A 26,561-nucleotide genomic window follows, 5' to 3' on the forward strand; every position below is an offset into this window, starting at 1 on the left:
TGGCGATAGGTACATGAAAGAGCTCAAAGTGTGTCAGGACGAGAATTTGCTCATCTTCTTTTTTACCCATTTCTGTTCCCGCAAGAAAGCCTCGTTTCTCTGCAGGATATTTTCACTATTACTAGTAGCGTATCACATGTGCCGCAGTCTGCAAACATTCGCATGAGACTCTTAGCATTTTTTTGGTACAAGACAGTGTATTGAATAAAACGATAATACGTTAGATGAACTAGGCCAATCTATCAATTCTTCGGCTTAGAAAGATCAACATTGCGGGGTTTCTGGGGCAAGGCTCCCTGAGATGTACCTCCAATCAAGACCGCGTTCGTCGGAGGCTGGTAAGTGGGAGTAGCCTGATACCAGGCCTTCCATGGCTGAGAGAGGTTCGTGGTAGCCGGAGGCATTCTGAATGAGAGGATCCTTTGCCGAGTGGTGCTTCAAGTCTGCAGCGAATGTCAGCCGTTACCACGTGTTCCTCCAGGGAGGCCTCAATACTTGCCTGTGAGAACCAAGAATGGTGCTTGAAGATTGGCTCCTAACCGAATAACTTTTGCAGCAGACGACGGTTCAAATACTTCGAAATCGGGCTGCCGACTAGAAAGAGGGGAAGAGAGACATTGGGGGCGGAACAAACACTGCATAGCTACCCAACCGCTTTCATGTAGCATATCACATCCAGACCACTCCCGGACCAATATCATGGATAGAAACGTGCTCATATCATACATGTAACAAGCTGTATGGCAGCAAGATATCAATGCTCTGCGAATTCTGCATGAGATGCTCCACTTTCATACATTATTTGACTTTCACAATGTTGCCTGTTTGCCTGTTTCCCAGCCGCAGCCTTGTTTACGATGCAAGTCTCAAGCATACCTTATCCAGCGGAACCCATACGCCTTATCGCAATGTATTGCTAGGCTGAAGGGCGTCACAATCAGCTCTGGGGTTCGGAAAATAAAAGCTGATGACCTGGGCTAGTACGATCGCAGCTCTACCATCCGAGAGAAGTAGGACCTTTCAGACAGCATGGTCGAGCTAGAAGCACCCGAGAACTCAAACACCCTATCAATCGATGTTGAGGGGCAGCAGGACAGGATTTCAAAAGTCGATTCGGAGCCAATGAGTGGCTGTCGTGTACAGGCATTGCAGGCCCTTTTCGGGTTCACTTCCGAGGAGATGCATCAGGTCACCAGCCTGCCAACGATTTCCTCTTGGTGTCGCTACCTCGAAGATTGTTTTCAACCGCTTCTTACCGAAGACTACAAGGGCATCTGGCCTGAGTTCGGGCTCTCGCGCCCACAGTGTTCTGCACACTGCTGGCCTTTGTTCAGAGCTGTTGCCAGTGCGATCCTGGACGTTGGCGAGGAGGGGTACAGCATACAGGATGTCTGGAAACTGATCCGACTGTCGACGGGATCTAGTGCAGGTACGGAAGAGAGTGGCTTGCCCACTGCAGCACAGGATGAATGCATGACGGCCGTGTTTGCCGTTCTATGTTGGGGTAGCATGATCCTTCAGCCCCGGGTCACGCGCGACCATCATGCAGCTGCTGCCTGCCTTTCAGTCCACCAGTTCTCTGCCTATCAGGACGGTCTGAGCATGAACCTTGTCTCCCGACCCATCCCAGTGATCTTCCGGAATCTTCGCAAGGCTCTTGCGGGTCGACATTCGCCAAGGAAGCCGGCGACTGGCCAGTCTTCTGTCCTTTGTGTGTCCACGATCAATTACCATTCGCTGCGAACAATTGGCAAGGTGAGACTGAAATGGGTTGACAATCTAAATTGCCACTTGTCATTCGATCTAAGAACTCGGACGCTGGCCCTCTTCCGATTCCCAAGCTTCTGTGCACTTGCAACAATTGCAGGCGACAGGGGCGTTTTATTTGAAGAGTAATGTATCCTTACAGTCTTGACTTTGAGAAATTTCCTGGCTGACCAGTGCTGATAGAGTGGTTCGAACTTTGTTCTCAACTGATGATGAGGATCTGGAGGAGCTGGCATGTAGCCGGCAACTCTGTTCGGAGGTTTTGATGTCCTATCGTCTACTTTTTGGACAATCTCATTCCTCTCGAAAGCTATCAAAAAGCGAACTCCACGCAATGAAGGACGGCCATGATTATGATCAATTGCTGGAGTGCCTGTGCACCAATACACGGAAAGAAGTCGCTAAACGACTGCCCGAGTCTTTCTGGCCGATTTCGTGTCGCGGTCTCGACAACACTCTACAGGAGAATGACTCTTATAGCTCACGACATGATTTTCCCATGTTGGGCTCTCGGTTGGCCGCCATCCAGGAGTTCAACCTCAGACAACAGCCTAGCAGATTACGAGACTTGTGGAGAGATCGAAGGAACCCGCTGCAGTGGTATACTTTTTGGGCAGTCCTAGTAGTTGGAGGTCTTTCTATCATTCTTGCAACTCTCCAGTTGGTGGCGGCGATTGTAGCAGTAGTGCCGCATGAAGACAAGTAGGTAGAAGGTTCTGTTCTTTCCCCAGAGGGGGGGGGGGGGGGGCACATGCGCAGGATCATGTACCTAATTATTCGAGACGAATTATTTTTAGCTACTAATCGCACCATTTTCAGTATCGTCACCTCGAACTTTTTAAATTAAAGCTTGATTAATGAGCGAATACGACTGCTGGACGGCCGTATGCGTAGGTGCGGAGTCAGTCGCCTTGACGGCAAAATGGTCGATGCAAGCTGGCCGTGTCAACTGGCTCAAGACAGGTCTCAGCCAACCGGATAGCTGCATCCTGCAGCATACCCCATCAAGAAACTGCAGAAAGGGCGTCATGTTCCGCGATTCTCTGAAGTGGTGGCAGCTATTTTGCGAGGGATTGGACGACCACTGCAAGCTGTCGCCTCAGGCAGAGTTGGTGGACACGGTTGCCTAGTAGTCATAATATATACACCACGCTGCACCCCCGTGTCAGTATAATACTCCTTAAGATTCGTGTAGAAATTCTGTTTCAAGCTTTCGGTGCATCGCCTTGTAGTCATGCTTCGTACAAAGATCAGATATCTTGCGCGAGATGAGCTATACAACACAGAGAAGCCGTACTCGGCAGACTTCGTCGTCGACGAGCCACGAGGCGCGAAGAGAACAAACATCGTGACCACAGAATGCGACGTCCAGGTGATTCCAGTGAGCAGTCAAGAAGATTTCGATATGGACGCCTCTGGCTTTTGCATTCTTCACGAGGACACTACATTAACAGCGGAAGATGCACTGACTAGGGCCCAAGTTGTTGAGCAGGGATACCAGGCAGAACTCGAAAACATCATTCTCAAACACTTTCCAGAGTATACAAGGCTCGAGAGCCTTGATTTCGTGGTGAGAAGGCCATCGCTTCCGGAGGATAATATCTAATGAATCATGCAGGTCAGGCAAAGACATCCGCACTTCCCCTCCCAGAAAGGCGAATTTGTCAAATACGAGCAACCAGCCGCAATAGCCCATTCCGACTACACACCCCAGGGGGCTATTGAACAATTAAAGGGATCTTTTCCAGGACAGGAGGCTCATTTCCTAGATGAGGAATATGACATGATCAAGTCTGTTTTGATTTTCCTGTCAACTCGCGATGTCCTCTTTGCTGATATCCCTGCTCGTAGTATCTGGAAACCACTTACCGGGCCGAACAATGACTGGCCATTAGCCGTGTGCGATTACTCTACCGTCCAACCATCTGACATTGCGCATGCGGATGTACTGCACGTCGACCGCCTCACGGAAAACCAGCTTTTACATTCAAATGAGCAGCATCGCTGGTACTACGTGCCCAATCAGCAGCCGAGCGATCTCATCGTATTCCGGAACGTTGATAGCACTGGCACACGTGCAGGTTAGTGTTGAAGCTTCCACTTGCGAGTTTTCTACATTGACCAAGTTTGTCAGTGGGTTTTCACGCCGCTGTCCCGAATCCAGGCGCAGCGGGACCACCAAGAACAAGTGTTGAGGTGCGGTTTGTCGCGTTCAGATAAATCGGCGCGACGTCCGGCCATCCGTATTGAAACTTCTTGACGCGACTGTTCTTCTATAAATGGCATTATAAAGAGCAGTGGTTGGAATTCAAGCTGTTGCATGTTGTCCGATGTCTTTAATAAATGCAATCATCTTTTAAGTTTGGCTTAGATGTTGGAGTCAGGGGGTTACGACTTATTTATTAGTAGCTTATTATCCAACTAACTTAATATGCTATAATAAGCTACTAAATACGTCGCAATCCCCCCAACTGTTTACTTTTTAAAGCGCAACTTCTCTTGTCTTCTCTTGCCCTTAAAGATGCATGCGGACCTACGGTTTCACAAGGAAAGCGCAGACGTATACAGACAGAAACAGTACTAGAGAAAAGCTGCAGGAGTGCCAGGTCGCACGTGATTCATGGTACAGGCATATGCCCGTCTTCCACCGCCCATCTTCATTAGAGTTACGGCCTGATATGTCGGCCCCTCGTCAGTTCCTCTCTTCCTCTCCCTTCTCGATTTTCAATACCCTCTAGCACTTTAAGCCACCTTCCTCCTTCCTTGCCATCGCACCATGTCGTCAGCTCTGCAGAAGCTCGAAGAGTTCCTTCGGTTGAATCCATCTGTCGATTTCATTCGCTTTCAATGGGTCGATTACTCTGGTGTTTTGCGTGCCCGCTTCGTTCCCACCTCGCGTTGCCTCCGAATCGCAAACGGCCGTTCGGCCATGTGCTTGGCACAAAACAGCATGATTATACCCATATCCACAGCTCCAGTCATCTTTTCTCTTAGCGATTATCATGAGACTTGGAATCTGCTACCGGATTGGTCTTCCTTGCGCATTTGCGGAACCAACGCCAACCACGCAACGGCCATGTGCTTCGTTGACCAGAAGGACGCGGAGCTTGAATTCGACAAATGTCCTCGCACCATGCTCGTTCTAGCTCTGCGACGACTAGAGCGCGAATGGGGTGCAAAGGTTTTGATCGGCTTCGAGATCGAGATTGTACTACTAGACGACAGCAACAATGTCATTAAACCGATGGACCGACTGAATGGCTACTCGAGAATCGCTGGTCTACGTGCTGAGACGCTAGATCTGGTCGAAGAGATTGTCAGCGCCCTGAAAAAAGCTTCAATCGGTGTCCACCACTTCCATGCGGAAGTCCGGGACCAGCTGGAAATTGCTTTAGCCGCCGAGCCCGCGCTGGAGGCCGTTGACTCCTTGGTCTTAGCCCAAGAAATCATCCGTACAATCTGCGTGCGTCGGAATTTGAAGGCCACCATGGCCCCAAAGCCCACGTTCGCCGGACCATCCAACGGACTGCACCTTCATCTCTCTCTGGCCAAGGTCGGCCGTGCGTCCGCGGACCATTTCCTGGCAGGCGTTCTCAGCCACATGGGCTCGCTCTGCGCCTTTGGCATGGCAAACTATGACAGTTACGCTCGCGCCGTAAGTGATGCGGCAGGAGCATGGATCGGCTTCGGCACCGATAATCGCGACTTGCCGGTGAGGAAGATTGACGATGCGCATTGGGAGTTTCGGATGATGGACAGCACCGCAAACCCCTACATTTTCACTGCAGCTGTGCTACGCGCTGCTATGGACGGCCTTGCGAACAGAACTGAGCTGACTTGGCGCGATTGCAAATTCTTTCCGCATTTGCTGGACGAAAAGAGGCGGGCACAGTTTGGACTGGACAAGAGAATGCCAGCCACACTCAAAGAGGCATTAGAGTGCCTCAAGAAGGATACTGCTATTGAGACCTGGATAGGAGAAGAAGAGGATCTCTTGAAGTGGTACATATCTGTCAAGGATAGAGAGGTCGAGGAGTTTGGGAAGATGGCCAACGAGCAAAGGAGACTTCGCTTTCTGGGGTACTTTTGATGCCTGCTATTGAGACCTGGATAGGAGCTGATCTCTTGAAGTGGTACATATCTGTCAAGGACAAGGACAAGGAAGTTGAGGAGTCGGAGGTAACGGTCAACCAGCAAAGGAGGCTTCATTTTCTGGAGTATTTTCAACGAGCCTCATATTGAGCCGCCGTGTCAAAAACTTCAATCATCCCATCGTATAGAGCTGTCAACCCTTCCGTCGCATGATCGGTTCCCCGTCCACAACTTCCCATCCCTCATAGGAAACAACAGGCTTCTGAGTTTCTCTGCTAGTCCTTGAAGTCCCCTAAACTCTGGTATAAACTCAGTCGTTGTAGCACGAAAACCTTCAGCGTGCATGTCCTTTATCTTGCGTCTTGCTCTGTCCACCGTTCGACCTTCAGTCCACATCTGTAATGCGCTTGTTTCTGGTAGCTGCAGCTGGTTTTCGCCCACAGGAACTGGTCCCTTGCATATTGCAAGAGAGAGGAAGCTGTAGAAGAAAGCTTCCAGGTCATGACGATATGTATGAGGGTTGTCGGGTAGATATGCCTGCAAGACCCCGATCGCCCGGAAAAGTGGCGTTCCAACGCTTTTGAATTGTCTTGATGGCGTCTTCGCCAGCGTTGCAACGTCCAAGTCAATCAAAACCCCCTTGGGGCTGTCGCTATCCCCAGAACCCACGACGCGCGCTGGAGTGATGATGTTTCCCGGGGATATGTCCCGGTGAAGAATCCCACCATCCAGATACAACGAACGATGGGCCTTGATCGCATCTCGTAACGCGTACAGGAGCTCGGCAATCGATTCAAATCGATGGCTGATAAGATTTTTGTTTTACCTCCGATGTCAGATGCTGCAACACAGGGAGGATGGTGCGAAGGACAGCATAGGCGACATGAGAGATGGTCGCATTCCGGGCTTTACCTCGAGCGAGGTGGAGTGTCCATTGTGCTAGAGGTCACTACAAACATAGCATAACTGACTACAGTTAATAAATGTAAAGGTTACACCAGTCAGCCATGCGTTTTGTTGGAAAGGGTCAATTGGATGATTATGAAGATAGGATTATTATTATTGGATATTATGAGGTTATGATATGTGTTCTGGTCCCCCTATTATGGCTCTGCCTCCATCGCTATTGATGGGTGGTTCCTGATAGAAGTGGTTCCTGTTTGATTCCAGCCAATGACCCTGCATTGTACAGGGTGTTTTCACTTTCGAGCGGTGGTGCGAAGCGTGCAATTATGAATGAGTATTGCTATTTGCACGGGAAGCTTTTGCTATTGGCACAGCATCATATCACTGTTTTAGTGCAGTACCTCGCTCTATTAGTGAATCACACATAAAGTAAGGTATCTTTTAAAACAGCCGCCACCGCCATCACCGTCGCCGCTAGCGAGCCCCTTGAGCCTTGTCAACGCTCGCGAATTCGCTAAATGTATCTTCGCTGGTCCGCACAACTGGCCGGAAGAGGGTTCTTGCGAGCGGCGGCGGTGGCGGCGAGGCCGGCGGAGGAGTGAGAGAGGAAGGAAGGTTACTTTACATACATGCCTACTTGGAAAGGTACTTCTATTTTTTAGTGGGAGGCACACCAAAAGCGAGCTACCGCGCTACTGGCTCAATAGCAATACTCTTTGCCGCATCACATCACATCCTTGGCCACTTGGCTCAGAGAGCCGCTGTCGGGCTAACCCTTTGGTCCGTACCGCCGCTCTATTTTGGTTTTTTTTTTCTGCGGGGTAATAATACTGTTAGGCGATTCAGATGACGGCTTGGCTGGCCTTCCCCATTTCTCCCTCCCCGCTTGTCGCCGCCGCCCCCGCATTCTCTCCCCCGGGATTGGGGGGCGCAAGCTCGTTTCTTCGCGTTCTCGTTTTTTTGTCTTGTTTCTTGTTGGCGCTGACTTTCCCCGGACCACCCGAACTAACTCCACGACAATGACGGCGTTTTTGTGTGGCAAGCGAGGGGAAGGGGGGAGGACAAGGTCAGGGTTGGTGAGGCGACAACCCCGACGACCGGAGTTTATAGACGGGAAGCCTATATTAAGTTATAAGAGGTGACGCTGCTCTCTCCCGGATGCAGTGGCGGCAGAGATCTGTTCATCGCAGAATACAAACTGCAAAAAATTTCACGAGATAAAAAGAGAAAATCGACAAATCTGTTCCATCAGACAACCATGGAGATCCCAGCCACATACAAGGCAGCAGTCTACGATGAGCCCGGCACCATCTCGACCAAGATCGTAGAGCTGCCCACGCCCGAGCCCGGGGAGGGCCAAGTTCTTATCAAACTGTACGTCTTGTTCCGTGAGGGGGCTTTCCGGTGTAGGTTTGTCCCCCGCCCGCTAACCTCGGCCTATTTCTTTTCCTCCCTTCCCCAGAACACACTCCGGCGTCTGCCACTCCGACCTGGGCGTCATGACCCGTTCCTGGGCCATGCTGCCCTATCCCACACCCAAAGACCAGGTTGGCGGGCACGAGGGCATCGGCGAGGTCGTCAAGCTGGGCCCCGGCGCCGAGCGCTCCGGTCTATCCCTGGGCAGTCGCGTTGGCGTTAAGTGGCTGGCGACCGTGTGCGGTGAATGCGGTACGTCGCCCATCCTTTCAACCCTCTTGTCTCCCCACAACCCCGCTTGCTGATGACGAAAGCAAAGCACCCTGCAAGGCCGGTCGGGACGGGTGCTGCAAGAAGCAGACCATCTCGGGCTACTTCGCCCCCGGCACCTTCCAGCAGTACGTCCTCGGCCCCGCGGGCTACGTGACGCCCATCCCCGACGGCCTGAGCGCCGCCGACGCCGCGCCGATGCTGTGCGCCGGCGTGACCGTGTACGCCGCGCTGGGCCGCAGCCGCACCAAGCCCGGCGACTGGGTCGTCGTGTCCGGCGCGGGCGGCGGCCTCGGCCACCTCGCCGTGCAGGTCGCCAGTCGCGGGCTCGGCCTGCGCGTCGTCGGCGTCGACCACCCCAGCAAGGAGTCGCTCGTCCGCGAGTCCGGCGCCGAGCACTTTGTCGACATGACCAAATTCCCGCGCGACGGGGTCGACCTCGCCGCGCACGTGCACGGGCTGTGCGACGGGCTGGGCGCGCACGCGGTGCTCGTGTGCACGGCGTCCAACGTCGCATACGCGCAGGCGCTGGGCCTGCTGCGCTTCGACGGCACGCTGGTGTGCGTGGGCGTGCCGGAGCACGACCCGGAGCCGATCGGCGGCGCGTTCCCGTCCAGGATCATCAACGGCAGCTTCAACATCGCGGGCTCCGTCGTGGGCAACAACGAGGACGCGGCGGCGGTGCTGGCGCTGGCGGCCAAGGGCGTCATCAAGTGCCGCTCCGAGGTGGTCGGGCTCGGCGAGCTGACGAGCACCTTTCAGAAGATGCACGACGCCACGCTGCACGGTCGCGTGGTCCTCGACCTGTGGGCATAGAGTCGGACAGGTGCTTTTCCATGACGCATGAGGCCAACGAACGGCATGCTTCGGCGAACGTCAGCGATGAATCACCAAGATGCTTTCAACATTACTGGTCAATATACGTGATTTTTTGTGACATGCCTGCGTGCAAGAGATGAACTGTGTAGGGTGTAGGAAAGAAAAGTTGAGTCGCAGAAAAAAGTTTGAGACAATTTGCCATCAAGGTGTCCAGGGTAACAGGGCGGTGCAGCTCCAGAGCAACCACCAGTCAATTGACCTGTTCACCGTGCAGGCACATCACGCACTATATAACCCGGAACCACCACAGAAGCTTGTGATTATTTCTCACGGATTTTTATGAATTTTTCCTTGGCCAGCTGATTGGTATTCAGAGTCGACCTCACGAGAAGAAATGGCGGTGTTGACGTAGCTTGTACTTTGCGTTTTGTGCTTCGTCGCTCCGTCTCGTCGTTTCTTAGCACGCTACGTACACAGGGGCGACCAAAAAAGTATAATACGCCATAGTGCATGAAGGAAGCAGTGAAATCTAGTCATAATAATAATGGCAACGCTAATGATATGCATTTTTTCCCTCTAGGGAACGAACAGCACCCAGTCTGACTGGCTCGCCTTGCCCGCCAGCCAACATCAACCAGCGACTAGATAAACTGCCACTGCAGCAACGAGTCCGGGAAATGAGGAAGAAGCTCCTTGAACTTGCGCTCTGCCGCCTCCACGTCGCGCACGCGTATTGTAAGAGCGTGCAGGCCCTCGTCCTCGCCTGCCACGACGTGCACCGTCGGCATGTCCTTGTCCTCGCGGTCCGTAGTTATAAGTGTCCACTTCTCCGTCGTCTGTCGTAGGTGAGCGGACCGGACCGTCATGGCTTCGACGCCAGTGATGCCCAGGGCACCGCCGCGGCTGGTGGCGAGCTGCGCGCGGGAGCCGTCTCGTAGGGGCCACTGGTCGGCTGTGTAGTCGCAGAAGAAGGTGTCGAGCCCGGCACCACTGAGCTGCGGCAAGGACGCCCGCGTCCAGAGAAGGTTGCCGCTCGGGTCGTAGAAGCTGTCGTCGGCGCCCATCTCGATGCCCCGGGTTGCTGCGCGCTCTCGGCTCTCGGCCATGGTGGCAGCGTGGGGTGTCAGCGCGACGCCGTACTCGGGCACGAAGGGCATGGCGGCGCAGGTGTTGTTGGTCTGCACGAGCTCGAGGATGAGGTTTCCGAGGGACACAGCGCCGCTGGAGAGATCGTCGGCCACGGAGCGAAAGGGCCAGGCGATGGGCAGACCGGCATTGTTGACTAGTTCGTTGTAGATGATGCTGGCGTTGCTCGCACGGAGATAGACGTGGTCGATAGTGTCGAGGACAGGAGACATGGTGAATGAGCACTGTATGTTTGACTTTGACAGGTGACCAGAATCATACAGATGATCGGAATGACGGATCACATCCTGTATTTATATTTCGACTGTGTTGGCGCAAACGACTTATACCACTTGTTTGCTCGAGTTTGATGAATCGTTTATCCGATTGGGTTTAGCGTGGCGATGTAGAGTCGTATGCCGATTGAGGAATAGCGGGGTAAATTAGACAGGTACATACATAACTAGCTTCTGCCAGCACAGTGACGGACAGCACCAACCTGAATCTCGTGCATGCCAGCGAATCTCTTTCTTTCCCCGACATTTTGAGTTTTTGTTATTAACGCAAGGCTGAAATTGAGCGGGACCTTGGTCACTTGTGCGTGCTTCTAAGTGACGGACCGGCCAACGTGGCATACGCGTGGACCAGACAAGCTACCTTCCACCAAGCGCTATGTGGCATTTTTGGCACGGCACAGCCCACCACTTGAAACATCACGTCAAACCCGTTCAGATATATATTTTGTTTCCTTTCAAGGCCGCTCTTGCAGCGTGGGGAGTGATTCATGGAACAGATGCCGGGGCCGGAGGTGCATCAAAAGCTACTGACGGTAGGGCGCAAGCATGCTGGGTACCAAAAATGTCTGGGAAGCCAGCCCGATTTATCAGGACGTCAACCCGGCAGGGCTGCGCCCCGTCCCTAACGCCAGTGTTCGCTGCCCCTCATCAGTTGCGACGGTTGCCGATCATCGCGTTGACCACTGCTGTACAATGGCGTTGTCACTGACACGGCTTTTGACGGTGTCGCACGGATGGGCTCCCGAAACGGAATGACGCAGTGTCGCTTGACAAGAATAGAACCGGCCACGGGCAATCTGTCTGGGCGTGCCGGTATAGCAACTCTGAGCTTGTGTAGCTGTGCTTGATTGGCGGTGATTGACGAGACAGCTATTCGCATGCGACCTCGAAGACGAAACCCTTTCAAGAATTGAGAAGGAGGCTGAAATACAGCACGCAGCAAGGGCCTTATGTTTCTAGAAAGATCCGCCCACGCCATTCCGCCCGGGGCAGACACAAGGCGGGTCGCCGGCGATTTATCAGCCAGCTCCTGCTCAAAGAAGCTCCGCCCCTCCGACTATTCGTGCACTTGTACAAAGAAGGCTCAATCAGGGTCCTCTCCAAACTCCGCCTTCTCCCGCGTCACTTCTTCTTCTTCATGTTACTACACTTTTTCGCAGCACCCAAGCCTATGTAGGTCGTGCGACCATTTTGTTCCTTTCATCCTCATCTTGAATTTCGAATATTTAACCCGTCCGTCCTGCCTCGAGCTACCAGCAGCCGCCGCCGCCATGTGCTAGACTTTACTAGCTACGCCACGATATCCAACCTCGACCCTCCTGCGTTCGAACCTCTCGAGTCGGCATATATTAAAACCTGCATGTAATTGATGACCGAGTCAACATGTCGCGTGCCCAACAACTAAAGGACGACGGCAACCGCCACTTCAAGAGAGGCGACTTTCTCGTTGCCGAGAGTCTCTACTCGCAAGCGTATGCCCTCTTCCTTCCTCTCGAACGCTGCTTTTTATAGTCGATTTTGGAATCTGCATAGTGGCTGCTTTAGCTCTATCATCACCATCATCACTATCATCACTATCATCGCTATCATCGCTATCATCGCTATCCTCGCTATCCTCGCTATCCTCGCTGTCGCTGGCCTCTTCGGCGCCGGCCAGCGTGACTATGTAAATTTCAAAATCGACTATGCAAAAGCCAGCACCCAGCTTCCAATATCCTAATCTGACTAACACATTTCTACCCGCGCATAGCATCATCGAGGACTCGAATAATGCTACCCTCTACACCAACCGAGCTATCGCCCGCCTCAAGCTCGAGCTCTGGGATTCCGTCGTCGCCGACTGCGAGTCCGCGCTAGCCCTGCCCACCGCCACGGACGCCTCCTCGCTCAAGGCCCAGTACTACCTGTGCCAGGCCTGCCTGCGCCTCGGCGACCCTGAGGCCGCCGTCGCGGCCGGCCTCGCGTCGCACGCCCTCTGCGTCGCCATCAACAGTACATCTCTGGCTGCCGTTACGGACTTCGTACTACACGCGAAAAAGGCCCGCTGGGAGCAGCGTGAGCGGCAGCGCATTAGGGAGGAGGGGGATCTCGAGCGCGACCTGCTGCGTCTGCTCCGGGCCGAGCGCGACAAGGATGCCGCCGCTGCCGCGTCGGATGACGAGCGCAGGATGGTGGAGGAGGAGGCCGCGGCCAAGGAGGAGTCCTTAAGGAACACATTTGAGCGCTCGAGGAAGTTGAGCGGAGAGGGGAAACGCGAGGTGCCAGAGTGGGCGATTGATGACATTTCGTTTTGCTTCATGGTGGATCCAGTCATGGTGAGTCTCCAACGTTTTCCAACGAAAAGCCGTTGCCAGCAGAGAGCAAGGCGCTAAATGTTGGCTCGTTCAACTTGCTAGACGAAGAATGGCCACTCATACGAACGCGTCTCCATCATGAAGTATCTGCGGCACAACCCCTACGATCCGCTTACAAGAGAGCCCCTCGCCCCGTCCGACCTCCGACCAAATAGAGCTCTGCGGGAAGCCTGCGAGCAGTTTCTCTTTGAGAACGGCTGGGCCGCTGACTACTAACTGCTAGTTGTTGTTTTCGCTGTCCTTACTATCTTCGCTGTCCTCGCTGTCGTCACTATCTTCACTATTGGTGTTGAGCCGATAAGAGTTTGTGGGCCAGACTGTACCCCCGAGCACCTCTTCGCCTGTGAGGGCACTGAATTCTTGTTCTATGGGTGAGAAATTCTTTACATGCTATCGCCGAAATTACATGGCCTTCAAGCGTTTTGTCACAGCGTTGTCTCTAGCGTCTTCATCTTCTTGTATATATTCTTTCTCTGCTCACAACAAAAGCAGCTTCTTGACTGTAGACATTAGCACACACGGACACACATACACCTAATTACATAGACTAGATTTCTTTCGGAATTCGAAGGTTTCATGTCATAATATATACAAGCGGTTTGCCTTCTTGCTTGTTCGTGTTTACTGTTGCCCGCGTTTGTTCTGGGACCGTCTAATATAAGAAATACTATCTGTGTGCGTTTCAGTCATGAGACGTGACCAGACCTGAAAACCCAAAGGGAGAAGAGGGAAAATTCGAGATAAAAGATGCAGACATTCCGTTGCTCGTATGGAATCCAACAAGGTGGCCGTCAGGAATAGGGCGTCACAATCCATGGTATGCAAAAAATCCATAACCCAGAAAAAGAAGAAGAAAAGGAAGCGCAGCTCATATGCGCATCGGTTGCTCGCTCAAGACGGACCAAAAAAAAGATTTAAATCAGCAATCCTCAAAACAAGGAGTGCACATTGCGCCAAAGAAATGCAAGGTCATTCTTCTTTTCTTTCCGTAAGAGGACTCAAATAAAGCCCTTCTTGTTCGCGTCATCTTCTTTATACCCTCCCTCCTCCTCGCCGCGTCTCGTGCCGTCTACTTGATTGACGAGGCCCAGACGCTCCTCCTCAGTGGTGTCTGGGGTCTTGCGGAAGACGCGCTGAAACGAAAACTGGCGACGGGCCGAGTGCGGCGGCGGTGTGGGCGGTAGGGTGTGGCCGCTGCCCGCTGACGCGCCTCGATACGCCGTGTCGTGGGGGAAGACGTGCTCGCGCGTTGCGCCGTAGTAAGTGCCCGCCTCATCGTCGTTGTTGGGCTTAGGCAGAACAATCTCGGTCAGCGGCACGGGACGGATGCCCCCAGGACTGCGCATGCGCCCAGACTCTTCGTCACCATATGACGGAGGCATGGTCGCGTTGGTCCGGGAGCGTGCCCTAATGGTGCCGACGATGCTAGAGAACATGGTGCTGGGGCGCTCTTGCTCCTCCATGTCCTCGTCACTCGGGAACCTTGACATGCCAAGGGGCGGGTGTGGGCTTGGCGGTGGAGGCGTGAACGGCGCCGGGCCTGGGGAGGTGACGGAGCGACTCCGTGTGCTTGCGGCCAGGGTCTTGCGTCGTCGCAGTCCGTCCCACTCGAATTCGGCTTGGCCGTCTTCCCTAATCGGCTGTAGGGTATCCATGGACTTTTCCTCGCGCAGGCGGTCCATTTCTCTCTCCTCCATTTTCTGGCGCGCTTGAGAGATTCTGCGCACGATCGCAGCAGTACCACGAATGGCGTCCGCCTTGGGCTCCGTCTCGGGCTGTTCCTGCTCAGCGATCGTCTGAATCTGGTCGAGGTCGCCACGGAAAACGGCCGTATCGGGAACGTCCTTGGCTGACTTGGACAACTGTAGCAGCACAACACCGGAGCAAATGACAAGGAAGCCCATCACGATCGTCACCAGATCCATGGCCGGTGCCTTGAAGCCTTGGAATAAGACTGCTGATGTGATGATCGTCGTGCTTGTGAAGTAGACGTAGTAGGTGGGAGTGACCATAGCGGCATTGAAGAGGTTGAGAGCTTTCTGCGCGGGGGTCAGTATAATCATTGACGAGTTGGATCTTCAGCGACTGACATTGAGATAGATGATTTCAGTGAGTAGAGTGCAGACGACAAAAACGAGCAGAACCCATAGGAACCAGTGCTTGTACTCTGGGTCTCCGCCAATCCAGGCAATGATGGATGCGCCTAGACCCTGCGTCGAGACGACACTCAGGCCGCCAACCCAACTGCAGATGGAGATGTAGACAAGCATATTCTTGTTTCCCCATCTGGGGCCAGCATACCAGGCAGTGATGGTGGAGCCGACGAGAATGACGCCGGCGTAGGTCAGAAAACCGGGCGTTATCGCAAAGTGCTGCATCTGCTGAATATTCGAGACAGACGAGGTTTGAGGGGCATGAATGACAATGACAACAGAGCCAACTATGCAAAGAAAACAGGCGACCTTGCCGACAATACTAAGTCGTTCTTTGAGGAAAATGGCAGAGAGGACGGTGGTGATGACGACGGAGAGCGCGCCGAGGGGGGTGACGAGGAGGGCGTCGGTAAAAGCGTATGCGACAAAGTTGCAGATCTCGCCGATAATCATAAGCGTCATGCCAGCCCACCAATAAAAGTTCTTGAGGTAGCCGTAGCCCTCGCCAGCGACCTCATTATATTTTTCGTTGGCCTTGAGGAGTCCGACCTTTTTCAAGACAAACGAGACGCCGATGAAGCAGCCAGAGCTAATGGCCAAGCTAATACCAATGGCCTTGAAGGAAGCTGGTCGTGCCGTACTACTGCCTCCCAGGCCGCCAGATCTGGCGATTAGGCTGCTGACGTCGAGACTGGAGAGAGCATCGGGGGAGTAGGGTTGGAAGGCGGCCGTCGAGGCGCCATGGTCGTACATGGCGTGAGGGTATGGAGTATTCAGTCGTTTTCGAGGTCAGAGGAGGGGCGGGAGGAGGGGTTGTCGAGTCGAGAGCTAGGTCGAAGTGTGCGACATGGACGGTTTTCTTGATCTCGTCGTGTATCGTAGATTAGGTGTGCGATGCGACAGAGGTTGCAGGGTCTTGGGAGCGATGAGTCGGCTTGGCCGAGTAGAGGAGACGGACGGGCAGGGTACATGTATGTATGCGATAAGCACTATTCCAATCGAAATGCTGGGGACGGTTAGGCGGGTTGGCTGTCGAGCGAAGGAGGCTTAGATGGAGGGAAGTCTATTTTGGGTTGCAGGAGGCGTCGCAGAGGTGGTGTGCTACTAAGAAAGAAGAAGGCTGGGTTTGTTGGATGTTGGAGGGAAAAGCAAGTGGCCGCGAATGGCAGGAGCGGCGGGCTCAGGTTGGTTCACAGCAATGATGTGCGGAGGTGACTGAATTTTCTGGAGATCGAGAAGAGTATTGTCGGATTGAACTTGGTCGATCAAGAGAATGGAGGAGGGAGGGAGGGAATGGATTGAAGATGAGCGTTCGTTGTTGGGCCAAAGGATGGAGGCCGAAAGAAAACTGGGCGACGAGGCGATTAATAGCACCGGTGCAGTATGAACAGGCAAGCAAGGTACTGGGCGACCTATTTTAGTACCAACCTTAGTAGGCTTCGTGCGTAAGATATCTGTGTACCTTGTAGTAGGCTAAATAAGTTACGTACCTACAGAGGGCAGCTGGAACTGCTTCATGCATTTCGAGGTCTAGCGTAAGTGACGACTACGACTTGCTAGCTGGGTATTTAGCAATTAGGGGTTTAATGTCAAGTATCCGTACACCGGCTGTCTTGGATCGCCAGTCCAATATTGGAAGTGCTTTGCATTCGGTCGGTCACAACACCGCTCACTATGAAACACACAGGCTCCCATGCCTTGAAGTTGTACCCTTGACTGGGCGCTAAAAGGCTTAGAGTGTTCCATCATCCAGTGTCGAGCAGGGATTGAGGCACCCCTGTAACGCGTGTAAACCAATGACCAGCAGCCTCGATCGGCCGTCTACAACACAACCAGTCACAGGCTCAGCTAGCCAAGACGGCTGCTGTTTTGGTTACTTGCTGCAATGTTTGCTCAGATCTTATAGCCTTGATGCAATGCTATCCCCTTGTCTGATCCTTGTCTGAGTTGGTTGCGTTCCAGTTGTCTTTATCTGCATTGTTGGTGGGTACCGAATACCTTAAAAGTGGCTGGAGCTTGTCGCCAACGGCTCCATTCGTTGCCTCGGGTACGCACCCGCCTGTACCAGGTATACCAGTTCGCAGTCTGTAAGTGCCCTGTCCAGCAAAATTGCCCTTATGCCTGATTACCATAAATGTTGAAATTTTTTAGCAAAGCGAATTTTATGAATGAAGGACTGTTAACGAAAATGTTGAAACACTCTTAGCTCCCCAACTTCCTCACCGGGAGGACCCCGCATATACGGGCCTGCAGCGCTTATGACGGCGGCGCAGCAGAGCGAAGCGGCTGCAGCCTGTTACCTATTATTAGGGATGGCTGATGCCGACAGCTCAGCTACTGCATGTTTCTCCCCGAACTGTATTAAACTTAAGAGTATGCCCTCTGGCAAAGGTTGGCAGCGTCGGCACCAACGCAGCACTCAGGCCTGACAGTTGATCCCGCCTATCTTGCATCGGCATAGTGCCCTTGTTCGTCTTGTCCCCGCATGTATTCGTAGATTGGGGCCATACAAAGCCTTACACTGTGTCTGGGGCAGGCCGGCGCACAGTACGGTCATTCTCCTCGGCGGAGCGAGCCAGAGTGTTCCAAATTCGTGTACATCCTTCCTTCCGCCGTGCCATGATATTTTCTCTGGCTTTTTATCACCCTATCAAATGAACCATTAAATTCCCTACAAGGGCAGTCGCCAAGGTCCCGCCATCCTCGCATCAATGGCTAGCTGCCTCCAGCCTGATTGGCGTAAGCCCTGTCAGACTGCAGCCTTGTTGCCAAAAGGACAACAATCATCGCCTGCACTCCTCACCCGTCAACAGATTCAGAGACAGAGCCGAGGCAATGGCTTCCTCAACCGCTGTCAGTGCCGCCCCGGAGCGCGAGCCGCTGCTGCCCAATAGCACCAACTCCAACACTGGCGAGGAGCCCATCGCTCAGCGCCGGCCTTGGTGGAAGCGAAAACGAACCATACTGAAGGGCTGCGGTGTCATCTTCCTGCTCGATCTCTGTATATCAGGGCTTCTCTCGCTCTACCTAGTCCTCAGCCGTCGCTACCGCGGTGATGTTGTGCTTCGCTATCCCAACGAGACCATCGTTTGGAAGCCATGCGGTGACACCGAGGGCAAGCCCCTCGAGTGCGGTACTATTGTCGTACCGATGGACCACTTCAACACTTCACGCTGCGGGAACGAAACGTTCACTGTGCCTCTGGTTCGCCTGCGCGGTAGCGAACGCGCCACGCACAACGTCCTGATCAACCCTGGAGGGCCCGGCGCCAGCGGCGTTGACTGGTTCCAAGGATGGGCCGTGAGGCTGCAAAAGGCTATTGGTGACGACTTTCACTTGGTCGCCTTCGATCCACGCGGAATCGGCGAATCGCAGCCAGCAGCCGTGTGCTTCGGTGACGCCAAGACGCGACGGACGCACCAAATTCCCTTCGACGGCAACGTTAACCACGACATTGAGCGCTACATGGAAGTTGGCAACTATGCGCAGGCCTGTGCTGATCACATGGGCGAGCATGTAGCACACGTCAACACGCCGCAGACCGCAGCCGATATGAACACCATACTCGACGCCCTCGGCCAAGATGGTCTTTATTATCTTGGTTACAGCTATGGCACTACGCTTGGTGCGACGTTTGCAACCATGTTTCCGGAACGGACCGAGCGCGTTGTGATTGATGGCGTTCTCGACAGCTTCGCATACTACGACGAGCTCTCTTTAGATTTCTTCTGTGAAGACGATGAGAACGCTCTCGCGGGCTTCTTCGATGAATGCGTCAAAGAGACAAATGACTGCAAGTTATCTGGCTTCGGGCTGACGGGGCAGGATATCAAAGACAACGTAACAACCCTCTTGGAACAGCTGCAAGACGATGGCCCCCTACCCGTCTACATCAACAGCACCATGTTTGGCACCATCTCATACGACTCGATAATTAATGGCATATTCATGGCCATGTACTCATCTAAGCTATGGTACTCACTCGCTGACAACCTGGCGCAGCTCCTCTCCGGCAACACTACTGGGGCTTTTTTGGCGTATGCTGATTCAGATCCTACAGCCGATGGCAGCGACACTATGACCGAGCACAGCCTGTTCGTTATGAACAATGACAGGCCCTCCGGACACCCCGCTTGGCCGAATAATCGCTACGACGTGCTCAAGATTGTCACGCCGGATGCGGAACGGTGTTCGCCGTGGAGCCAAGGCGTCGTGCAAGGTGCAATGCTGTCCGCGCAGTGGAAGGTGCCCAAAGCACACGGATTCATGCCTCGGCGCGGCGTCGAGACGCGCCATCCCATTCTGGTCATGTCTTCCACGTACGACCCGGTTTGCCCCATCTCTGCGGCCAAGAGGGCGAGCGCCAGCTTTGTCGGCGCCAAGCTCATCGAGGTCCGGGGCATCGGGCACACGGCGTTGTCGTTGCCGTCGGCGTGCGCTACGCGCCTCCTCCGCGCATACATGGTCAACGGGACGATGCCAACGGAGGACCATACCCGATGCGACCGTGATGATGTGCCGTATTTTGTGAGCCCGGGTAAGGAGGCCGGCGGACGGGCGAAGGACGCAACCGGTGCGCTGGTTGTCGATGAAGAAGTTGAACTCATGGCAACCTTGAGAGACTTGTCGGGTGCTATTCCAGTGCCACAATTCGCGAGGACACGGTTCTAAAGCCACATGATTGTAGGCTGTAGGACGAAGGAGAGAAGCCTCGCAACTACGGCTCAAGTAACTACTCCGAGTACTTTGTAGTAGACGAGGATACGCAGCTTCAAATACATCACTACATTTATTTGTTTCTGAGATGAAGGCTAGGATAAAGGCTGAGATGAGAGTAGTAGCACTTTATAATGATAGATTGTGTGTACGCAAAATGTTGATGTGTTAACATTGTAGCCCCGATCTTGCCTACTTTTAGCAGCTTTCCATTTCAGCCTCAACGCAAACGCCCCGCCTCAGCCTGCACAGCTAGCTCTACTCTGCACCTTCCAAACTCATTCCAATCCTGTTTTCTTCCATCTCACAAAATGCATCAACGATGTCAAACTCTTATTCTGCAACTATCGTACCTACCTGCGACCCGTTGACCGAACAGCCGCCAAGTGTACGGCAGAAGAAGACGTACACGCGCACCAAACATGGCTGCCGCTCCTGCAAGTCAGTCAGCCCCCGCGTGCCCCTGTCCTCCTCCCTCCGTGAGCGAAGAAAAAGAGCCTCTGCGACTAACGTTGTAGTTGGCGGGCGGGAAAAACAGGTTGCGGCGGGTACGATGCGACGAGGGCCGGCCCGTCTGCCGAAATTGCAGCAAGGCCGGACGTCCGTGCGAGCGCGGCCCTTCGGTTCCGTCCTCCCGCGCCGCCACTGGTTCTTGGCAGTTTAAGAGGCCCCTCACCGTCGCACACTTCCAGGCGCCGCCGTCAGTCCTTTTAGTCGGCCTGGCTGCCCAAGACATGCCGTACGTGGACGCATTCCGCCACCGGCTGGTCGACGACCTTGACGGAGGCGGCCCTTTCGCGACAACGGTGAGGAAGGCAAGCATGCTTCGGGCGCTGCATAGAGAGCCGGCATTTCGGCACGCGGCAGTGGCGTTTGGCGCGGCCTGCGGGCTGGTCGACGGCGAGGAGTGGCCGCTAGAGAGGACGGTGCGGTGGCCAGTTCCGGCGCCGAACAAGACGCTGGCGTTGAGACACTACGGCCGGTGCCTGCAGGGCATCCGCGGGCTGATTGCCAACGGTGGTGGCGGTGAAGGAGGGAATCTTGACGACGCGTTGTTTTGTGCGCTGCTGTGCATCTGCTTCGAGCTGCGCATCGGAACACCTCACTTGGCGCTGCACCACTTGGAGCATAGCTTGAGCATCATCCAAGCCAACTGGACGAATGGTGCGTGTGACATAACCACCGTGTTTTGTTGGCCAACGCCGTGCGGAAGAAGCCGAAACGATGCTAACATATTTGCATTTTTATTCTTTTAGTCTCCGATGACCTGGTCCTGGCCTTTGCCAAGATGGATGTTCAAGCTTCCATGTTTCTCCGGCACCGGGTACCTAGGACGGATATGGCCAGCCTCGCGGCCGTCGCGGACGGAGCGGCGGAGAAGGACGACGCGGCCTTGGCGTGCCTGCTCGGCAGAACATTCCAGCTCATCCGCGCGTACCCTGGCATGTTTCGGCGCCTCAGCAGCGCCATCCAGATCCCTCGCTGCGCAGCCGAGGATCTGGCGACCCTGACGGGCGATCTGCAACGGTTTCGGGCCCGCCACGCCATCCTGGATGTACCTGGGCCGGGTACGACAAAGAGCCTGCCTCTATCGCAACAAACACTGTGGATAACGTGCCTGACCCTGCACGTTATCCTGTCCTCGTGTCTGCGCGGCGATGATGAGATGCTCTACGACGGTTTCTTGGCCCACTTCGAGGCGATCACCACCATGTCGGAGAATATTTTACGCACCGACGACAGCCGGCGCGCGTCCACTAGGACCGGATACAAGACGTTCCGACTGGACACGGGCCTCCTGCACCCGCTGTTTATGACCGGTCAGCTGTGTCGGCACACCGGCGTGCGTCGTAGGGTGCTGCGGCTGCTGGGTGGTGTGTCGTTTGACGAAGGTGTGTGGGACGCTTCGTCAGGCGAAAAGTATGTGCGGATTTTGATGCGATTGGAGGAGCAGGGGTTGGTACTGGCACCGGAGGAAGAAGAAGAGGAGACGGACGATCTGGTAGGCCGGCCACCGAGTGTGATTGCCGAATGCAACCGGACTCGAACGCTAGATGTGCAACCTACGGCAGCAGAGCGGTACTCGACAATGTTTTTCCGCTTTGACCGGCAGACGGGCCAATGGGATGACTTGGTCGAGAGCATCGAATGGTGAGACGAGAGGTGGCGCAGCGAGTGGGCGATTTCTGCTTCTTGCAATGCACTGGTCACTTTCGCGCGCATCTGATTGCGGCCAAATCGAAAAGATTTCCGCTTTTGGCCCTCTCCCCGAAACTCTTTACGAAGGTAAAAAAGGGCTAACTCATCGTGTTCGGCAAACTCTTTGATCGATAATCTGCGCGACGGTGCGGGTAGATGTTGAGCATCATGCCGTTCGGCTGAAACAGAAAACTGCCCCTTGAGCGTTTCTTGGAGGGGAACCCCACAAGTTCACAACTCTTTCTCATTCGATCATAACGAATTATTTCCTCGATCTGAAGGCGAAAATGAAATAGAAACACACCAAGGATAGGGCATAGCTCATGAGCCTGAGTCGTGAACGTGGGGGGCATAACGCAATCTACAGCTGGTACAGCTGCCGCATCTCGCTCAATGCCCATCGACGGAGTTTCTTTTTTTAGCTGCCCAGGCGGGCATTGGAAACCCGATCCCAGTTCAAGGGGGGCGGTTCTATTCGCTTGGGCCAACCAATCTCTTGCGGGCAGCTGCGATAAGAAAGTCCGAATGCTAAGTTACGACTCGCAAGCTTCGGCGAAGGACAGTTAGCTTGCTTGCCCTGCTGCGCGCCTCGACAGAACTCGGTAGCTATTGGATCAATGCTCCATCCTCGTTTATTATCAGATGTCATCATGGTCGGGCCAACCTCCGGCCCAGCTTTGAACATGCCTCCATCCATGCTGCGGCTCCGTGCATGAATCAGTCAAGACGATAGAACCGACAACCGATATCACCGGCATCACGACTACCGCCCTGCTATGAGAACTCCCTAGCCTCTACCAACTCACGTTCCTGAAATGTATATATTTGGAGTTCCCCTCCTCATCATGGCGCTCTATTAGACTCATCCCCTACGGAGCACGTTTCGACACTCCTCACCAGTCAATTGGGACGATTTAACCACCCGCGACATAACCACCCGCGACATATCCCCCCGTCTCACCTCCACCAGAAGCCACGGAACAGAAGCCATGACCAGCCAGTTCCCCACCGAGGGCGCCGGGCCCAAGCTGCGCACCTCGTGCGACAGGTGTCAGCTTTCCAAAGTGCGCTGCAGCCGTGGCAAGCCGTCGTGCTGGCGCTGCAGCCAGAGCGGCGTCGAGTGTGTGTACAGCCCGCTCCGCAAGACGGGCCGGCCACCCAAGAATAGCGATGGCTCCTCCGGATCCTGCTCACCGCGACATCAGCGGCGAGACAAAAGCGCCGCGCGGAGGGGTTCGTCTAACACGGCGCGCTCCGACTCGCCCCGGCGCGGCTCTGTCCAACGCGGCCGGCCGCCGTTACCACAAGAGGGCGGCGCGGGACGACACAGTCACGCATCGGCGCATAGCCTGTATCGAAGAAACGATACATCCGTTACTGGGCCTGTGTGGCACACTGGCATGGATGCGATGGTGTCGCGGGAACCCAGCATGGAACACGCCGCCTTGCTGTCGCTGCCCATGATGCAAGTAGGCGGCAACTTTTCTTCGCTGAGTGTGGCTGACCTAGTTCCTGACATCAACATGTGGACGATGCATTCCATGCCAGAATTGGACCTACATGATGCGCATGCTGATGCTGGGCTACAACCCCTGGCGGGGACTCACTCAGATGAGGAGGCAAGTCAGTTTTTGGGTGGCGCGATGTTGACCCCGTTGACAACGGCTGCGCAAGACACGCATCATGGGACTGGCTATCACGGTCTCCAAGCAAGGGAGGGAGGATTCTTTTCTTCCTTGGAGAGCAGCGCAGTGGCAAGTTCAGCAGATGATGGGGCGACGACGGGAACATACTTTCCCATTCAAACACCCGTGACGAGCTCCCCTAGCTACACGACCACATCCCACACCAGCAGCACGCCCATCAGCCCGGACGAGCGGCGGCGGCCCGAAAAGCCGCCGCGATCCTGCGCGCGCGACGACGCGACGTGCCACCGGGCACTGTCGGACATGCTGATCAAGCTCGGCGACCTCGACCCCGGGACAACGGGCGGCAGTGGCAACGACGGGCGACGGGAGACGCTGCCGTCGCTGGAGGCGCTGCTAGGTATCGAGCGGGAGCTGCGGGGCCGGGCGCGGGCGGCGATGGGCTGCCGGCGCTGCGTGGATCGGCCCAGTGGACAGAACCTGGTCATGGTTACGGCCATGGCGCTGGACAGCCTGCTGGTGCTGTTCGAGAGGCAAGGGCGACGCGAGGAAGAGGGCGAGCCGGCGGCGGACAGAGTAGTCAGGTGTTGCGACGATGTGCTCGCCTTGCTGGCTGAGTTGGACCTGCTGGCTTGCTCCGTCATGCAGGGCGTCAACTCGGTGATTTACAAGCACAAGTCGGAGGATCTGTATAACAGGGCGTGTCAGCTGAGCAGTCGGTTCCTGTGCCAGCTGGCGCCGGGGATGCATGACAGCGACTTGACTTTGCTGTACGAATAGGTGCTCTTGTCTGGCTTATTCATTTTCGCTTCGTTGCAATCACTTTTCATACATAGCTCTTTTTAATGTATATTAATCTTGTCCTTGCCATGCGTGCGATACCGGCTCTGAGCAAGTCTCTGTCCTCTCCGCCTGCTGGGGCATCTGTGCGGGCGCATCGCAGGCCCAACAAAAAAGAGATTTGTTTTATTAATCCTGGCTGTCTCTCGATTTTGGCGGGATGGGTAAAAGCCCGAGATCTCCAATGTAGTAGCCACACTACACCATCACCGGGACCTGCTACAACATGCCAGACATGCAAGCCGACTTGGCTGTCCGGGTGGTTGTTCCGGCAGCCTCTGTGTCACCTGTCACGGCCAAGAGCAGACGAGCCCACGATTGATGAACACATCTATCGATTCTTTGTATCGTGATGGCCCTGATATCCAGCCATTGACTCGGATCGTCGCCCCATTGTTGCTATGCATCCCCTCTGAGGCGGGTGGTGATTGCGATGAGACACGGGGCTGACAAGGAGCTGAGCAACCTTGAGGGTGGGAATAGTGTTGTGTGCCAAGAACTCCCCTCGATCCTGGACGCTGCCAATGGAACATGTCCCAACACGAGAAGAAATGGGAGCGGACGACGGACGGCGGCTGATGTTCGTATCGTATAAGTGGTGTTGCAGGGCCGTGATGGTTGCTGACACACATGTTCCCGACAGATCGGTTGAACCGATGTTTATGAGGCATTTATCAAGCGCAGGTCGGCTGATACTAGGCTGAAATTGAATGTATACAAGAGTATATCAAGGGCGCAAGTACTCTGTCTCTGCTCCTGTCTCGTCTCATCTGCCCAAACCTCACTCACAAAAGCAGCACACATCATGGCCATCACTCTCCCAAAAGGCCTCCTCGCCGACGCCCGCCACATCCGCGCCGCCGTCGGCTTCACCCAGAACCACACGTTCCTCCTGTGGCTCCTCTTCTCCGGCGCCATGCTCGGCTTCTGCCTCTCGCGCCTCCCGCACCTCGCCTTCCACGGCCTCTACTGCGCCGCCCGCGCGCCCCGGCGCCGGCAGGAAGGAGCATCACGGCGGCGCCCGGCGAGTGCTTCTGGTACACCGCGGACGAGCTCTACCGCGTGGGGGTCCAGATGCGCCTGTACGCGATCGTGCCGGCGGGCGCGCTGGCGTGCGCGCAGTTCGCGCCCAAGATTCGTCACCAGTGGACGCTGGCGCACCGCGTCAACGTGTACCTGGTGCTTCTGCTGAGCCTCACCGGGACGGCAGGGGCGGTGGTGATTGCGCCGGTGGCGTTTGGGGGAGGGGGGGACTTGTGCGTCAGGGGCCAGATTGGCGCGATCGCGGTCATGTTCCTGGGCAGCCTGGCGGTGGCGTGGTACTTCATCAGCAGGAGGAGGAGGAGGATCGACCAGCACCGCGCGTGGATGCTGCGAGCTTGGTTCTACGCAAGTCATCCTGAAAGACCGTTCGTGATATACCGTGTCTAACGTGAGCAATGGTAGGCTGGAAGCATCGTCACGGTCAAGCTCGTCATGTCCATCGCGGCGAGGATCGTGTCGTCGGGCGACGGAAAGGGCGGCTATTACGCGGCGATGCCGTGTCGTCAGCTGGAGAGCTACATGGACGCCACGGTGCTCGCAAGGAAATACCCGGCGTGCGCGTCGCTTGACGCCTGGGTCTTGGTCAAGGCGGACATGGGCGCGAGATCACCCGAGCAGATCAGCGCCGCCTTGAGCGTCAGCTTCGGGATGGCCCTCTGGATGGCGTTTATCGTCCATGCTGTCGGTGTCAAGTTTTATGTGCGTGTATTAACGGAAGCAGCGTGGGTTGTTCCAGGACTGACACTCATGATGCATCTAGCTTCAACTCACCCCTGGCGAGACGAAGCGTCTTCGAGAACTCTCGCTGCGGCGAGTAGACTGCAGCGATTAGCGGCCTGCCTTCAAAAAAAACAGTCGTTTCGGAGCAGGGTAGGAAAGCGGCTCAACAGCATGTGACGACATGACGAGGCAAAATTG

At 54.9% G+C, this 26,561-nt stretch overlaps 9 protein-coding genes across 9 annotated transcripts; 7 read left to right on the forward strand and 2 right to left on the reverse strand.

Moving 5' to 3' along the window:
• Window positions 1-4,543: 4,543 nt before the first annotated feature.
• Window positions 4,544-5,857, forward strand: ISF_06558 (Glutamine synthetase; the record flags this gene model as incomplete). The annotated part of the gene is made up of 1 exon (XM_018850162.1): window positions 4,544-5,857. The coding sequence occupies one exon, from the start codon at window positions 4,544-4,546 to the stop codon at window positions 5,855-5,857; it is 1,314 nt and encodes a 437-aa protein (XP_018702650.1).
• A 2,166-nt stretch (window positions 5,858-8,023) lies between these two features.
• ISF_06559 (Alcohol dehydrogenase superfamily, zinc-type) lies at window positions 8,024-9,267 on the forward strand (the record flags this gene model as incomplete). Its single annotated transcript, XM_018850163.1, has 3 exons — window positions 8,024-8,139; window positions 8,228-8,433; window positions 8,501-9,267. 3 exons carry the CDS (start codon window positions 8,024-8,026, stop codon window positions 9,265-9,267), a joined length of 1,089 nt encoding a protein of 362 aa, XP_018702651.1.
• Window positions 9,268-9,911: 644 nt separating this feature from the next.
• On the reverse strand, window positions 9,912-10,628 carry ISF_06560 (hypothetical protein; the record flags this gene model as incomplete). Its single annotated transcript, XM_018850164.1, has 1 exon — window positions 9,912-10,628. The coding sequence occupies one exon, from the start codon at window positions 10,626-10,628 to the stop codon at window positions 9,912-9,914; it is 717 nt and encodes a 238-aa protein (XP_018702652.1).
• Window positions 10,629-12,074: 1,446 nt separating this feature from the next.
• Window positions 12,075-13,261, forward strand: ISF_06561 (U-box domain containing protein; the record flags this gene model as incomplete). The annotated part of the gene is made up of 4 exons (XM_018850165.1): window positions 12,075-12,163; window positions 12,225-12,357; window positions 12,452-13,006; window positions 13,088-13,261. 4 exons carry the CDS (start codon window positions 12,075-12,077, stop codon window positions 13,259-13,261), a joined length of 951 nt encoding a protein of 316 aa, XP_018702653.1.
• Window positions 13,262-14,043: 782 nt separating this feature from the next.
• ISF_06562 (DUF803 domain membrane protein) lies at window positions 14,044-15,951 on the reverse strand (the record flags this gene model as incomplete). Its single annotated transcript, XM_018850166.1, has 2 exons — window positions 14,044-15,084; window positions 15,136-15,951. The coding sequence occupies 2 exons, from the start codon at window positions 15,949-15,951 to the stop codon at window positions 14,044-14,046; spliced, it is 1,857 nt and encodes a 618-aa protein (XP_018702654.1).
• Window positions 15,952-18,033: 2,082 nt separating this feature from the next.
• ISF_06563 (S33 family peptidase) lies at window positions 18,034-19,869 on the forward strand (the record flags this gene model as incomplete). The annotated part of the gene is made up of 1 exon (XM_018850167.1): window positions 18,034-19,869. One exon carries the CDS (start codon window positions 18,034-18,036, stop codon window positions 19,867-19,869), a length of 1,836 nt encoding a protein of 611 aa, XP_018702655.1.
• A 779-nt stretch (window positions 19,870-20,648) lies between these two features.
• ISF_06564 (hypothetical protein) lies at window positions 20,649-22,069 on the forward strand (the record flags this gene model as incomplete). Its single annotated transcript, XM_018850168.1, has 2 exons — window positions 20,649-21,078; window positions 21,171-22,069. 2 exons carry the CDS (start codon window positions 20,649-20,651, stop codon window positions 22,067-22,069), a joined length of 1,329 nt encoding a protein of 442 aa, XP_018702656.1.
• A 1,033-nt stretch (window positions 22,070-23,102) lies between these two features.
• Window positions 23,103-24,539, forward strand: ISF_06565 (C6 zinc finger domain protein; the record flags this gene model as incomplete). The annotated part of the gene is made up of 1 exon (XM_018850169.1): window positions 23,103-24,539. The coding sequence occupies one exon, from the start codon at window positions 23,103-23,105 to the stop codon at window positions 24,537-24,539; it is 1,437 nt and encodes a 478-aa protein (XP_018702657.1).
• An 865-nt stretch (window positions 24,540-25,404) lies between these two features.
• Window positions 25,405-26,475, forward strand: ISF_06566 (hypothetical protein; the record flags this gene model as incomplete). The annotated part of the gene is made up of 4 exons (XM_018850170.1): window positions 25,405-25,493; window positions 25,604-26,012; window positions 26,046-26,342; window positions 26,404-26,475. The coding sequence occupies 4 exons, from the start codon at window positions 25,405-25,407 to the stop codon at window positions 26,473-26,475; spliced, it is 867 nt and encodes a 288-aa protein (XP_018702658.1).
• Between the last annotated feature and the right edge of the window lie 86 nt (window positions 26,476-26,561).

The sequence above is a fragment of the Cordyceps fumosorosea genome, assembly GCF_001636725.1.
Source record: "Cordyceps fumosorosea ARSEF 2679 chromosome Unknown scaffold_17, whole genome shotgun sequence".
Taxonomy (NCBI): Eukaryota; Fungi; Ascomycota; class Sordariomycetes; order Hypocreales; family Cordycipitaceae; genus Cordyceps; species Cordyceps fumosorosea.